This window comes from Pan troglodytes, chromosome 14, assembly GCF_028858775.2.
Source record: "Pan troglodytes isolate AG18354 chromosome 14, NHGRI_mPanTro3-v2.0_pri, whole genome shotgun sequence".
In the NCBI taxonomy this organism is placed as follows: Eukaryota; Metazoa; Chordata; class Mammalia; order Primates; family Hominidae; genus Pan; species Pan troglodytes.
This window is the reverse complement of record NC_072412.2, coordinates 116,826,687-116,841,258: the sequence shown is the minus strand read 5'-3', so window position 1 is coordinate 116,841,258 and position 14,572 is coordinate 116,826,687. Positions and strand designations below refer to the sequence as shown.

Here is a 14,572-nt window from a genome sequence, read left to right as displayed (position 1 = left end):
GGGCAGGGGAGACACACCTGCCTCCAGGCTCCAGCAGCTGGGGCTACACCCAACGCAGGAAGAAAACAGACCTGCTCAAACCCAAGCAAATAAAACTGGATCCCTTAGTAACCCGCACAGCTGATGCAAAGATGTCTGGAAGCTTCTGTGCACTGGTCTAGAGAAATAGCAAGGAAGTGTGCAGGCTGCTCACAGATGGGGGCACAGCCTAGAAGAAACCAAAACCCAGAGCCCGCACCTGCTTAGCAGGACCACTCTAACCTATGCTCTCCTCTTGCAGGACTACCAGTACCTGCCTGGGACAAAAAAGTCTCCGGGAACCCCTAAGAAGCAAATGTTACTCCTCTGTAGAAATATTTCTACAACCCAGGGTACACAGGAACCCACCATCAGGAATAAGCCCACCATTAAACAGTATCAGCCACAGAAGGTACTGAGCTGCCAGGAGGATGTGAGTGGATGTGGCATATAAAGGGACCAGGTTCCCCAAAGTAGAAATAAGAGGAAAATCAAGACCTAATGTAATCTGTTGTTTAAAATGACAGGAGAGATACGCAATTAGAACCAATCACGACGAATAAAAAAGGCGCCATGAAGATTAAAAACATCTGAAGCGGCAGCAAAACTTCTACAAATAAATATGGTCACTAAAATGGAAATCTCCACAAACAGGTTGGTATCACCGTGAGGAGGGAATTAATGAACTGACAGGCAGAGGAATAGATAATACAGCACAGTGAAACAAACAGATACGCAAAGTAGATTAAAATACGCGGATTAAAACAGAGGGCAAAATAAGACATCTAGTAAGATATTCAGGAGAAAAATCAGGGAGCGAGCTGGAAGTAGTCCTTGAGAAGATCCTTTCTGGAACTGAAGAGCTCTGGATTCCTTGGGCTGAGGAAGCACAGCCAGCCCCGAGCAAAACCAGAGTCCACCAAGACACACAGGAACGCTGCACAGCTGGGCGAGGGCCAGGTCGGGGGAGCCAGGTGCAATGCCCTCCCCACTCCGAGGCAGCTCCACCATCACAGGGCTGGGAACTTCTGCCTCTTTTGAGAAGAACACACTTCTGTGAGTCCTCACTTGCCTCTTCCGCTTGACTGGAAGCCACCCAGCCGCTTCCCTCTGTTTCAGTGGTTACGCTTTCATTTGTGACGTGTCACCAACCCAGCAAAGTCCAGAGTTAATCATCACCGCTGGCTTCAACCACCAGAGCAGACATGGCCCTGAAAAACTGGGAATTCCCACGTCCTCTTCCGACCTTCTGTGCTGGGGCTCTGTGCGTGGTTTGCTGGCTGTTACTCACGCACTCAGAGTTCACAGAGTCAGTGCCTGTGTGTGTCTGCCCATGCTCAGCAGTGTCTGCCTGCCGCTCTCCTGAACCACATGCACCCTCCTGTCAGGTGACGTCCTCCGAGCTGTTCAAGGGACAATCTGCTAAGACGCTCGATCTTTGTTCGAAAATGTTATAATTGTGCCATTACTTTTTCCCAAACTTTAAGATAGAAACTTAAAAATATACATAAACATACAGAGAATGACCACGTATAGACTCTTAACAGTGTTAGCAGTCCTCAGCATCGAGCCTGCCTCATCCGCTCCCGCCGTGTTCTCTGCTGGAAGCACCATCAGCAAGTCTCAGAGATGAGGTCATCTCCACTCACCAACACTTCAGTGTTAGCAAAGGGAGCTTTTCTTCTTTAAACTCAAAACCCTAACCTCAGACCATTATCACACCTGACGATATTAATAATTTTTAAATAGTATCTAATGCCTAGTCTATATTCAGATCTTCCTGTGTGTCAAAACAATGGCTTTCTGATGTCAGCTTATTTGAATCAGGAACCAAATGAAGTCTGCACAGCACATCTGGCTGCCGTGCCACTAAAGTCTCTTTCATTCTATAAAAGCGCCCCCTCCTCTTTTTTGGATGCCAGTAGAGAGCAGAGAGCACAGACCTGCACGCTTACCTCATGTGCCGTGCAGGACACCTCAGATGTGCTTCATAACTTCTGGGAAGACACTCTTGGTTTTCCCACTGCTGTGTTTCTCAGTTTCCACAACAGTGCTCACCAAAGTAAGTATTTGGGGAATGGATGCTGGGTGTGGCTTTAGAGCCAAGTGTAACTGGTGTAACTGTGAACAACCTTGACAATGCAACAGGAAGATACAGGTGAGTAAAGGCAGAATGTGGGAGGATAGAGAAAAGGGTCAAGGTGAATCTTCACGGAACAAAATGGGGCATCAGGAGGTATCTGCCAAATGTCACTGAAATACAAATAAGACTAAAGCATCTCGTTTAGCACACCAACAGAGGAAACCAACAGAAGAACAAATTAATCACAAAGAACAAACCTAGAAGAAAGTAGGAGGAAGAAGGTAAGTCAAACGGGGTACACAGGGAGACCCTGAAGTTGCTGAGGGCTTGGTTTCAGACCATGGCAATACAGTGAGGCACACACATTTGTTTCCTACTGCATATAAAAGCTATGTTTACACTATACTGTAGTCTATTAAGTTTGCAATTGCACTGTCTTTAAAAAAAGTATATTCCTTAGTTAAAAAAAAAGTTTCTAAAAAAATGCTAACAATCATCTGAGCCTTCAGCAAGCTGTAATCTCTTTGTAGAGGGTCTTGCCTTGATATGGATGGCTGCTGACTTATCAGTGGCTGCAGAAGGCTGCGGTGGCTATGGACACTTCTTGAAACAAGACAATGAAGTGTGCCAATATCAACTGATTCTTCCTTTCATGAAAGATTTCTCTGGAGCGTGAGATGCTATTTGGTAGCATTTTACACACATACAACTTCTTACAAAATTAAGAGTCAATCTTCTCAAACCTTGCTACCACTTTATCAACTAACTTTTTGCAACAGTCTAAATCTTTTGTTATTTCAACAATGTTCATGGCACTTCAGCAAGGGTAGATTCTATTTCAAGAAACCACTTTCTTTGCTCAGCCGTAAGGAGCAACTCCTCATCCATTCAAGTTTTCTCATGAGACTGCAGCAGTTCAGTCACATCTCCAGGCTCCACTTCCAATTCTAGTTCTCTTGCTGTTCCCACCACACAGGTAGTTCCTTCCTAAACTGAAGTCCTGAGGCCCTACGGTCATCCATCAGGGTTAGAATCAATGTCTTCCAAACTCCTGTTGATGTTGATATTTTAACCTCCTCCCATAAATCACAAATGTTCTTAACAGCATCTAAAGGGGTAAATCCTTTCCAGAAGGTTTTCAAATTACTTTGCCTAGATCCATTAGAGGAACCACTATTTATGGCCTTACAAAATGTATTCCTTAAATGCTAAGACCCAAAAATCTAAATTAATCCTTGACCCACGAGCTGCAGTATGGATGCTGTGTTAGCAGCATGAAAACAACATTAATTTCTTTGTATGTCTCCCTCAAAGCTCTTGGGTGATTAGGTACACTGTCAATAAGCAGTAACATGCTCAAGGGAATCTTTTTTTCCTGAGTGGGAGGTCTCTAAAGTGGGCTTAAAATATTCAGCAAACCATGACACAAGCAGATGTGCCACCATCCAGGCTTTGTTGTTCTAACTTACAGCGCAGAGAGGCAAAGTTGGTTGAGCATAATTCTTAAGGGTACTAGGATTTTCAGAATGGTAAATGAGAACTGGCTTCAACTCAGTCACCAGCTACATAACCCCAGACCAGAGAGTCAGCCTGTTGGTGTGGCCACCTTCACCAATGATCTCAGCTAGATCTTCTGGATGACTTGCTGCAGCTTCTCCGTCAGCACGTGCTGCTTCACCCTGCACTTTCATCATGTTCTGGAGACGGCTTCTTTCCTTCAACCTCATGCACTAACCTCCATTAGCTTCAAACTCTTCTTCTGCAGCTTCCTCACCTCTCAGTCTTCATAGAATTGAAGAGATTAGGCTTTGCCCTTAAGGAAATGTTGTGGCTGGTTTGATCTTCTATCCATACCACTCAAACTTTCTCCATATCAGCAATAAGGTGGTTTCATTGCTTATCATTCATGTGTTCACTGGAGTAGCACTTATAATTTCCTTCAAGAGCTTTTTATTTGTATTCACGACTTGACTGACTGGTGCAACAGGCCTAGCTTTCAGCCTCTCACCTTTATACATACCTTCCTCACTAAGGTTAATCATTTCTAGCTTTTTATTTAAAGTGAGAGACATGCAACTCTTCCTTTCATTTGAACACTTAAGAGGCCATAGTAAGGTTATAAACTGGTTTAATTTCAGTATTTTTGTGTCTCAGGGAATGAGTGGCCTGGGGAAAAAGATGGGGAATTCCCGGTCAGTAGAGCAGTCAGAATACACACAACATTTATCGATTAAGTCTGCCATCTTACATGGCCATGGTTCATGGCACCCCAAAACAATTCTAACAGTAACACCAAAGGTCCCTGATCACAGATCACCATAACGGATACAATAATGAAAAGCTGTGAAATCGTGCAAGAATTACCCAAATGAAGCACTGGGACAAGTGGGCACATGGTGCTGGAAAAATGGCACCAACAGTGTTGCCACAAGCCTTCCATTTGTAAGAGGGAAAAAAAAAAAACAAGCAAAGTGCAATAAAGTGAGATACGCCCTATAAATCAAAGCAGAGAAGTCTCTGTATACTGTGAAGAGTTGCGAGGCAGCTATGTAGAAGAGGAGAGGAGGTGAGTAACGCCTCTCCCTGGATCAGGGCTGTGGGAGTGGGTGGCCTCTGCTCTTCCCCACATGAGCTCTTCTGTCTACTGGCTATCACATGCTACAAGTATGTGGCATGTAAGTAATACAATTACTTAAGCATAAATGCAAATAAAACTTTTTTTAAAAAGAGAAGCTCTAATACTGGAAGACTAACAACCTGACCCCTAATTACTCTAAGTCAGCTGGTCTATGGGACGTGCTCCTGGAACGGAAGATGTGTAATCATCACCGACAACGGGAGGCAGCCACATTGCAGTGAGGACATGCTCGGTATACCAATCTAGGAGAATATTCACTTTCACACGCCAGAAACATTTCCAAACCATCTACTCCAAGACCCCTTTGTACATAATGCTATAATACGCTCCCTACGCCTGCCTCGGGGTCCCATATCTTCTAATTTATGTTCTCCTCTCTTGTTTAAAAACAATTACATCTTGAAACAATAGTGCTGAGAGGTCCATCCTGTAATGCAGCCTCATGTGTCCCATCCAAACCCAATCCTCACCGGAGAGGAGGAAGGACTACAGCACAAGCTCACATCCAGTGGCACGAAGGAAAGCAAGGTTCTGGGGTACTTTTGTCCTTTTCCCCCCACAGATTATACTCACATCAAACACTGTTCCTCCACAGCTAAATTAATAACGACATCCAAAATTCAGCTGCGTGTTGCTTTATGTCAAAAATAAGTAAAAAATATTTAAAAGTGACCAACTTAAAAAGTGGCAATGTGAACAGTCGTTAAAGATCTGTGGATCAGCAAATGACAGTCCCATTTAAGCTCTCACATCACTGCCAAACACAGTTAGTCATCATCTCAAGCTAACCAGCCCCCAAAACAGCATTTAAAAGAAATGTCTTTACAACAGATAATAAGCTGTCCAGAAATAGGAGAATTACTAAAGTCAGCACATTAGAAATAATCATCTTAAAAAGCCTGAGTCCACACGCACACACAGAAAACTGGTCTTGGAAGCACACAGAGCACGAGGTGTGTTCTCACAGCTGCTAACCGTGTGTGGCACATGCGGCTGAGTGCCTCCACTTCTATCCAATCACAGCAACCACCATCACCACTCACTTCCAGAATGGACCTTGCTGCTTCTCTCAACTTCTCCCTTGAATTTAGGAAATTCTGAAGCGAGGGAGTAAGAGTGAGGGTGGGTGGGTGGGTGTAAAACACAAATACATATCAGCCTGTAAAAAATGCTGTAGACGCTGGGTGCGGTGGCTCATGCCTGTAATCCCAGCACTTTTGGAGGCTGAGGCGGGCAGATGACAAGGTCAGGTGTTCGAGACCAGCCTGGCTGACATGGTGAAACCCTGTCTCTACTAAAAATACACAAATTAGCCAGGCGTGGTGGCGGGCGCCTGTAATCCCAGCTACTTGGGAGGCTGGGGTAGGAGAATCGCTTGAACCCAGGAGGTGGAGGTTGCAGTGAGCTGAGATCATGCCACTGCACTCCAGCCTGGGCAACAGAGCAAGACTCTGTCTCAAAAAAAAAAAAAATGCTATAGAAATCCATGGATTTTAACTAACCAAAAAAGGTGCACAGAAAATAAATGCTAAGTGACAATTATTTACCTTCCATAAGACTGTACTGTACATATTCAGGAATAACATACAATGCTTTTGACACAAGCATTAGAAATATCATTATTACAGAATCCTAGATAATTTCATCTGTCTTCAAAGAGGGACTATTCAAACAAGAAATCCTACACCACACAGGTTAAAAGCACCAACACAACGGTGAATCTTGACAAGAACAATTCCATCTCCGACCACAAGAGGGCAAACCACCAATGGCTACACTTCCCCAGGGAAGCAGGAGAGGTGAATTGGACCATCTGGTCAATTTATCTGGAGATAAACAGCCTAAAAAAGTGTCATTTAGAGAAAAACTTCAGTTCTTGTTTACTCAGTAAAACTATTTGTACATCAAATTAAAATATAATGCAGAAGAGAAACCCTCAATTTAAAGGAAGTCAGTGTTTTCATGAATAAAGACATGATCCTAACAGGACGGTCAGAGAAGTCTCTAAGTTTGGAACCTGGCACAATTTTGTTTTCAGAAAAATCAAGCACTAATTAACTATAAATCAAAATACATTTAACACACTCTTCAAAAAAGGAAACCTAATTCCAAAATCAGAAAGCCACATAAACTACTGGAAAAAATGCAATATAGCCGCCCACCCTTATCCACGGGGGTACCGCCAAGACTGCCCACTGGATGTCTGAAACTGCAGCTATATCTCTGTATATATACCAACCCTATATATACTATGTTTTCCTATCTATACATACCTATGTGTGTTTAATCTGGAAATTAGGTACAATAATGGATTAACAACAACTAATAATGAAATAGAACAATTATAACAATATACTATAACTAAAGTTATGTGAATGTGGTCTCTTCTCTCAAGATATCTTACTGTATTGTTCTCACCTATTTCGAACCACGGTTGACTGCAGGTAATTGTAACCACATTACGCAAAGCCAGAGGTGAGAGGGAAGTCTGCTGTACTGAATGTAATTGTGATCCTAGAGTTTTATTCTTAACTGCTCTAGAGTAACACGGTAAAAAATGTGGTTTCACACTTGCCTCAAATGCCCACGGTTAAACTCAGACTGGGCTGGGCGTGGTGGCTCACGCCTGTAATCCCAGCACTTTGGGAGGCGGAGGCAGGTGGATCACTTGAGGTCAGAAGTTCAAGACCAGCCTGCCAACATGGTAAAACCCTATCTCTACTAAAAATACAAAAATTAGCCAGGCATGGTGGCACGTGCCTAGAATCCCAGCTACTCGGGAGGCTGAGGCAGGAAAATCGCTTGAACCCAGGAGGCAAAGGTTGCAGTGAGCACCACTGCACTCCAGCCTGGGCAACAAGAGTGAAACTCCATCTCAAAATAAAATAGTAAAATAAAATTAAAAATAAATAAACTAAAATAAAACTAGCATGACTTTCCATACAATATGCTTAGGTAATTAAGAGAACAACAGGGACAGAAGGTTATTCCTTTGGTTCAACCATCAGATAAAGTTTAGCAAATGCATCACTAATATGCTCAAAAATGACATTTCTTGAATTTTAAAAAATAAACAGGAAAAAAAGGGAAATTTTCCAAAGTTACTTAGGTCTCAGTTTGGCACAAACCCTATTGTGATGGTTAATACTCAGTGCCAACTTGATTGGATTGAAGGACACAAAGTATTAATCCTGGGTGTGTCTGTGAGGGTGTTGCTAAAGGAGATTCACATTTGAGTCAGTGGGCTGGGGAAGGCAGACCCACCCTTAGGCTGCTGGGCACCACCTAATCAGCTTCCAGCAAATATAAAGCAGCAGAAAAACGTGAAAAGGCGAGACTGGCCTAGCCTCCCAGCCTACATCTTTCTCCCGTGCTGGATGCTTCCTGCCCTCAAACCTCAGCCTCCAATTTCTTCAGTTTTGAGACTCGGACTGGCTCTCCTTGCTCCTCAGCCTGTAGATGGCCTATCGTGGGACCTTGTATACATATACACACATACGTACACGTACACATATACATACACACATGAATCCATAGGTGTATGAGGGTTCTTTAGAGGGACAGAAGTAATAGAGGGACAGAACTAATAGTATTCTCCTATTAGCTGTATAGATATAGATAGATACAGATAGAGATATCAAGGGGTTTATTAAGGGGAGTTTATTATATATACATGTTATATATATAAAGGGAAGATACATATATATACATATAAAGGGGAGATATATAGATATATATAGATATATATATATGAAAGGGAGTTTATTAAGTATTAACTTACATGATCACAAGGTCCCACAATAGGGGGATGTATATGTATATGTATATATGTATATGTAGATATATATATATCTCCCCTTTATATATATATAACATGTATATATAATAAACTCCCCTTAATAAAGTTCCCTTGATATCTATATCTATCTATCTATATCTATATCTATCTATATCTATATATCTAACTAACAGGAGAATACTATTAGTTCTGTCCCTCTAAAGCACCCCAATACACCTATAGATTCCGTGCGGCCCCTGCAAAGAGCTCCTTGATGGCAACACACCATGTACACGCACATACGTTGAAACCGGGCACGCACACACACTCAGACATGCCTAAGATATGAGTAGTGGCTTCGGGTAGAACAAAGTGAGAGCACTGTTCCTCATGAGAGCCATGTTTCTAAACACGCCCTGCTGGTCCTTTGGAGGGCGTCCTCTGCTGCTGCCAGCTCAAGGCCCACAGTCCACTCAAAAGCGGGGGCTCACAATGCCTTCCTGTGGGCTATCAGGGGTAACAGCATACTGCAAGACAAATTCCCACAGCAGATGACACTGACGACATTCAAATGTGTCTGAAAATCACTTCCAACTGGAGAGGATTTTGAGATCCACAAACCCCATCTTTTCAGTGTAATTTCCTTGCTCTGGGTTACTTCTAAAAAATCCACAAGGAGAAACACATGAAAAGTAAAACCCCACTCACCTGCACTCTTACTGTGGTGGTTCAGAGTCAGTCCAGGATTCACACTTAAAGGAGGAGTTCACTTAAGAATTAAAGAAAGTCAGAAAGACCGGCTGGAACAAGCGTCTGTCCCTACTCCAAAGGTGCGTCCCACTTAGCAGTTCTGTAACCTCAACTCTCCTTGGCAAAGGTGAGCAACGAACGAGGTCCTCCTTCCTCTGCCCTGGCTCAAGTGTCCTCCTGGAAAGTCCACTGGCGCCACCTCAGGCCTCTCGGCCCAGGGCTGCTCTCATTGGTTCCCAGGAGAAAGATCTCTCCAACTGGTGGGGCTGGGCTAGGAGATGGGTTCACAGGATGGACCGGGCCTGCCCTAGCCCTAGGTCTCCAGGAAGGCTCATGCAGGCCAGTGCCATCCAACTGAGTCACAGACTAAACTGCATCTCCTAACAGTGATGTCTGTCAAGTTGACATTTCCACCCCTCAGCATGGTGCCAGTGCCGCGCTCTCAGTGGGCTCTACACATGAACGGATTTTTTTAAAGGATGTCATGTACTTGCAACCCACCCCCTTCTTAATATCCCAGCAATACTTGTCTTCAAGGGTTATGAGGAGAACTGAAGTTGCAAATGGAAAGTACTTTATACATTAACTGGAACATAACAAGCAGCCGGAAAAAAATTCTGCCCAAGTCGATTTATTATAATAAAAAATACTGCCTTTTAAATTATCATTATTAACAACTACAAAAAACAGTAGCAACTTCACATCCAACAGGATGGCTATTACTTTAAGAAAAAAAAAAAAAACAAGTTGGCGAGAACACAGAAGCAGCAGAACCTTGTGCACTGCTGGTGGGAATGCGACATGGTCCAGCCGCTGGGGAAAACCACGTGGCAGTTCCTCCAGACGTAATCACAGAACCACCATCTGACCCAGCAATTCCACTTCTGGGTACATACAGAAAAGAACTGAAAAGCAAGGACTCAAATACTTACACAACCATGCTCCTAGCAGCATGATTCACATAGCCAAGAGGTGAAGGTAACCCAAGTTCCCATCAACACACAATGTTGTACATACATATGATGAAATATTATTCAGCCTTACAAAGGAAGGTAACTCTGTCATATGCTACAGCATGGAAAACCCTCCAGCACTTTATGCTGAATGAAATAAGCAGTCAAAAGACAAAATGACTGCACTTACACGAAGCACCAACGGTAATCAAATTCAGAGACAGAAAGCAGAATGGTAGAGGGCAGGGGCTGGGGAGGGGAATGGGGACTGTTTAATGGGAACAGAATTCACTTTGAGAAGACACAGTTCTGGAGATAAACGGTGGTGATGGTTATAAAACTGTGAATGTACTTAGTGCTACTGAACAGTACACTTAGAACTGGTAAAAAATGGCGAACTGCTTTATATATATGTATACATATACATACAATAAGAACAGGCAGGTGGTGTTCCTAAAAATTCCAGCACCAGAGAAGTTTACAAATAAGGGCTGCCATCTGCCTCATTAAAATACTTGTTTTCTGAGGTCACTGAGAAAATATTTTTACATCAAAATTGTCATATTCCCATTTGTAAATCTTTTTTTCTTGCTACCTTAGAAAAACAATAGCAGCCATTAACATTCCCTGAGCTCCTACTCTGCCAGACTCCATACACATAGTACAAACCTTAACAATTCAACCCCACAAGACCTCACAAGGGAGAACTATCATCCTCATTTTCCATATGAAACACCTGTGGCTCTGAGGCTCAGTCACCCAAGCCCTAGAGCAGAGCTACAATTTTACATCACGTCCTTTCCACAGCTCCCTGTGTATCAGCTATTCTCTGTAAGTCACTCTTTCCCCAGCAGAATCCGAGGAACTGTAGTATACAACGGTGTTTTTCAACTACAGGGCAGGATGCAAGTAAAGTGACATACATGACTGCTCCCTTCACAAATCCCACCCCCCACCTCTGTCCACCCACCCACACGCTTCCACAAGAAGCACGACAGCCCGGCAGCCATAGCCATGTGCCGAGGATCACTATTCTTTCATAAGAACACAAGCCTCAAAATCGGAAAGTCAGTGAAACAATGTGAACAACTACAAAACATAAGGAAGCAATGCATTTGTAAAATACTATCACTAGTACAAAGAAAATGACAGAAATTACTTCATTGCACACCACTGCCAAAAGTACCACCCATAGTCACAAAAATTAAACATAGCCTGAGGACTGCCAACTCCAAGTCCTGACACTAGCTCTTAAAAAAAAAAAAAAAGATCAATTCTTTCACAGTAAAACTGCAATGATAAAGATTCGAGATGTTTCTCTTCACGTCTGGAAAATGCCAGGATGAAAGGAAATGCTGGCTAGTAACTAGAGAGCCCTTGATGCCAGGGCCCCAATGTGGGGCTGAGGTGAAAATCCATTACATCTAACAAAAAACTGTATCCTAAGACCAGGTCATCTGCACAGGTCCAGCTGGAGAGTAAACGCTATGTCAAGTACATTTACTTCTTTCTGCTCATCGCAAAAAGCCACACACAGCCCAGGCTCGGCCACTTACCGCTGGCCTTGACCTCGCGCACGTAGTTGCTGGGGAACCAGCCGGTCCGGCCGTTGAGTGTGCCCTCCCACCAGCCTCCCTCTTCCACACGGGTGACATGGATGACGTCTCCTTTTGAGAAGGAAAGCTCGTCCTCATTGGTCTGCTGGAAGTTAAACTTTGCTCTTACTACCAGTTGATTGTTGCTATTATCGGTCATGTCCTAAAAGGGGAAGAAGAGTGGGAGAAAAATTATACCAAGAACAGTCTACTTCATTATAAAATGGATTATACTTTACTAGTACAAAGGCAGCATAATTGCCCAACAGTAGAAAAACATTTAGAGAAACTTCAGTTTCCTCCCTTCCAGTGCCCCATGACCACCACCAGCACCACTCCAGCCCCAGAGCACACCCTCTTCACAGCATTCAAAGGTCCTGGTCTGCCACTGTGATGCCTAATCAGACACATCCGTGTGACAGAGACAGAGTCACACTACACGCACTTCTCCACAAGTCACAAAAGTTAAGACAACATGGTCATTTATCTGGCAGTACTTACTGGTGCTTACATAACACTTAATGTTATGCTATATGACTATACCACTCATTATGGAACCCACTCTCCATTAGTGGATTTTTAGATTATTTCCAGTATATTTCCAGATACCATATACAGTACTTTCCTTGTGTAGACAAGGCTGCATTACAAATATTTGTATGTCTATCTTTGAATATACTTGTAAACCAGCTATACATTAAATTCTGGTCAGAAGACATATTTATTACAGTTAACTTTTTAATACATCTTTCTAAATTGTCCTCCAAGAAGTTTCTACAAACTACACCAAGCAACAGCCCCACCAACAGTATCTAAAAGTGCTCATTTCAAACTTCCACCAACACTCAATATTGCCAAACTGACAAGAAACAGTACCTCGTATTTTAATTCGCATTTTTCTCAGAAACTGTGCATATTTTCAGATTTCTGAAAGGCAGAAAGAGGAAGGCAGAGGGGCTGGGGCCTCTTTGATTTCCATCTGCCCCGGACAGAGCTCTGGAGAGGCTGGAGATGCAGAACTACCAAAGCGCACAGCCTGACAACCCCAGGAGAAGCCTGCTCGTGCCAGCACAGGAGCAAGAAAAGGGCCGCCTGGCAGACCTCAGCCCCGGCTCACCCCTCTTCCCTACCACTGACGGCAAGCGAGCCCAGCCCACCTGCAACGCAGTGTCCCACAGACTGCACAGAACGTTCAGAGCTCCAGGGAACACCAGCGACATCAGCAGAGTCCAGGCCTCTATCCCCACCAGCGACATCAGCAGAGTCCAGGCCTCTATCCCCACCAGCGACATCAGCAGAGTCCAGGCCTCCATCCCCACCAGCGACATCAGCAGAGTCCAGGCCTCCATCCCCACCAGCGACATCAGCAGAGTCCAGGCCTCCATCCCCACCAGCGACATCAGCAGAGTCCAGGCCTCCATCCCCACCAGCGACATCAGCAGAGTCCAGGCCTCCATCCCCACCAGCGACATCAGCAGAGTCCAGGCCTCTATCCCCACCAGCGACATCAGCAGAGTCCAGGCCTCTATCCCCACCAGCGACATCAGCAGAGTCCAGGCCTCTATCCCCACCAAGTGGCAGCAGGTGATTCCATCTGCCCACACTGGCTTCTCCCTGCTCTCCACCCAGCCACAGGGAAGGCCTGAGACCACCCACACTTCTTGACATACAGCCCCCGCTCTACCACTAGCAGGCCAATCATCACCCCCCCATCCAGCAACACTCAGTCCCAGGGACTTGTGGGAAATAAAAGAACTTCAAACACTGGTATCAGTCTCAGAAGCTGAGTCTAAGAGGGCAGAGCTGAAAAGCAGGGTAAGAAAATATGGCTCAGAATATCCCAAATTTGACAGAAGACATAAATATACCAATCCAGGAACCTGCGTGAACCCCAACTAGTATAAACCTAAAGAAATTCAAACCAACTCATACCATAAATTAAACTTCTGAAAACTAAAGACAAAAAAGTTATTAATAAAACAGACACCTGCAGATATACAAGATCTCAAAAATTTACCTCCCACGCACCACTTTCTGAAGGAGTTAAAAATGTGCTTCTCCAAAACAGGGGAATTAACAAAAAAACTGAAGAGAAAGAGGCAGAGGAGATCTACACAGTCAGGGGGAGTGTCCCAGGTGACAATGGAAGGCGGCTCAGAGGCAGCAGCTGTGCGGCCAGCCTGGCTCACAACCAAAAGAGATTCAAGTAGGGCACAGGCTCCAAGAGCTTAGTTAATCGGGAAGAGAAGAGAAAAAAATAATGTGTTTGAATGTCAAAGAGACCCTTAGAAATACGCAAAAGACTAGATCTGCAACCTGCAAAACATACACAGAAAACTAAACAAAGAAACGAGAATTACTAATTCTCGAAAACAAAATATTAGAAAGGTAAGAACAGTCATAGCATACAACGTGGCTCTGCTCTGAATATTATTCGCCTCGTCATGTTACCCTGAACACCGATCTCAGTGAAACCAGGGTGGAACTCAGCCACGGGGACGACAGGCCTAGGCATTTATGCAGGTCAAGGGGCCAGGGGAGGAAAACAGCACCAGCCCCTCTTTCTCTGTGGGAGTCCACATTGATATCACCTCAAATTAAGGAAAAACAAAAAAAAAGGGCACTTTATTTAGAGACACACAGGCAAATACCTACAAAGCACCAACGGAGGAGCAAGACAGCCAAATACAACCCTCCAGCAAGATCGCCCCCTCAGCCCCGCAGGACACCAAACTAACAACTATCCGCATTAGAAAG

General features: G+C 44.1%; 1 protein-coding gene across 50 annotated transcripts in view; it reads right to left on the bottom strand.

Moving 5' to 3' along the window:
* ARHGEF7 (Rho guanine nucleotide exchange factor 7) overlaps positions 1 to 14,572 on the bottom strand; it is a 191,588-nt gene that overhangs the window by 76,881 nt on the left and 100,135 nt on the right. For 49 of the 50 annotated variants that reach the window (XM_054665565.2, XM_016925546.4, XM_016925551.4 and 46 more), the window contains one exon: positions 11,777 to 11,978. In XM_054665565.2, the coding sequence (XP_054521540.1) occupies positions 11,777 to 11,978 (202 nt within the window). Of the gene's footprint in view, positions 1 to 11,776; positions 11,979 to 12,972; positions 13,525 to 14,572 lie in introns of those variants that run through there. The other variant, XM_016925545.4, reaches the window with a different exon arrangement.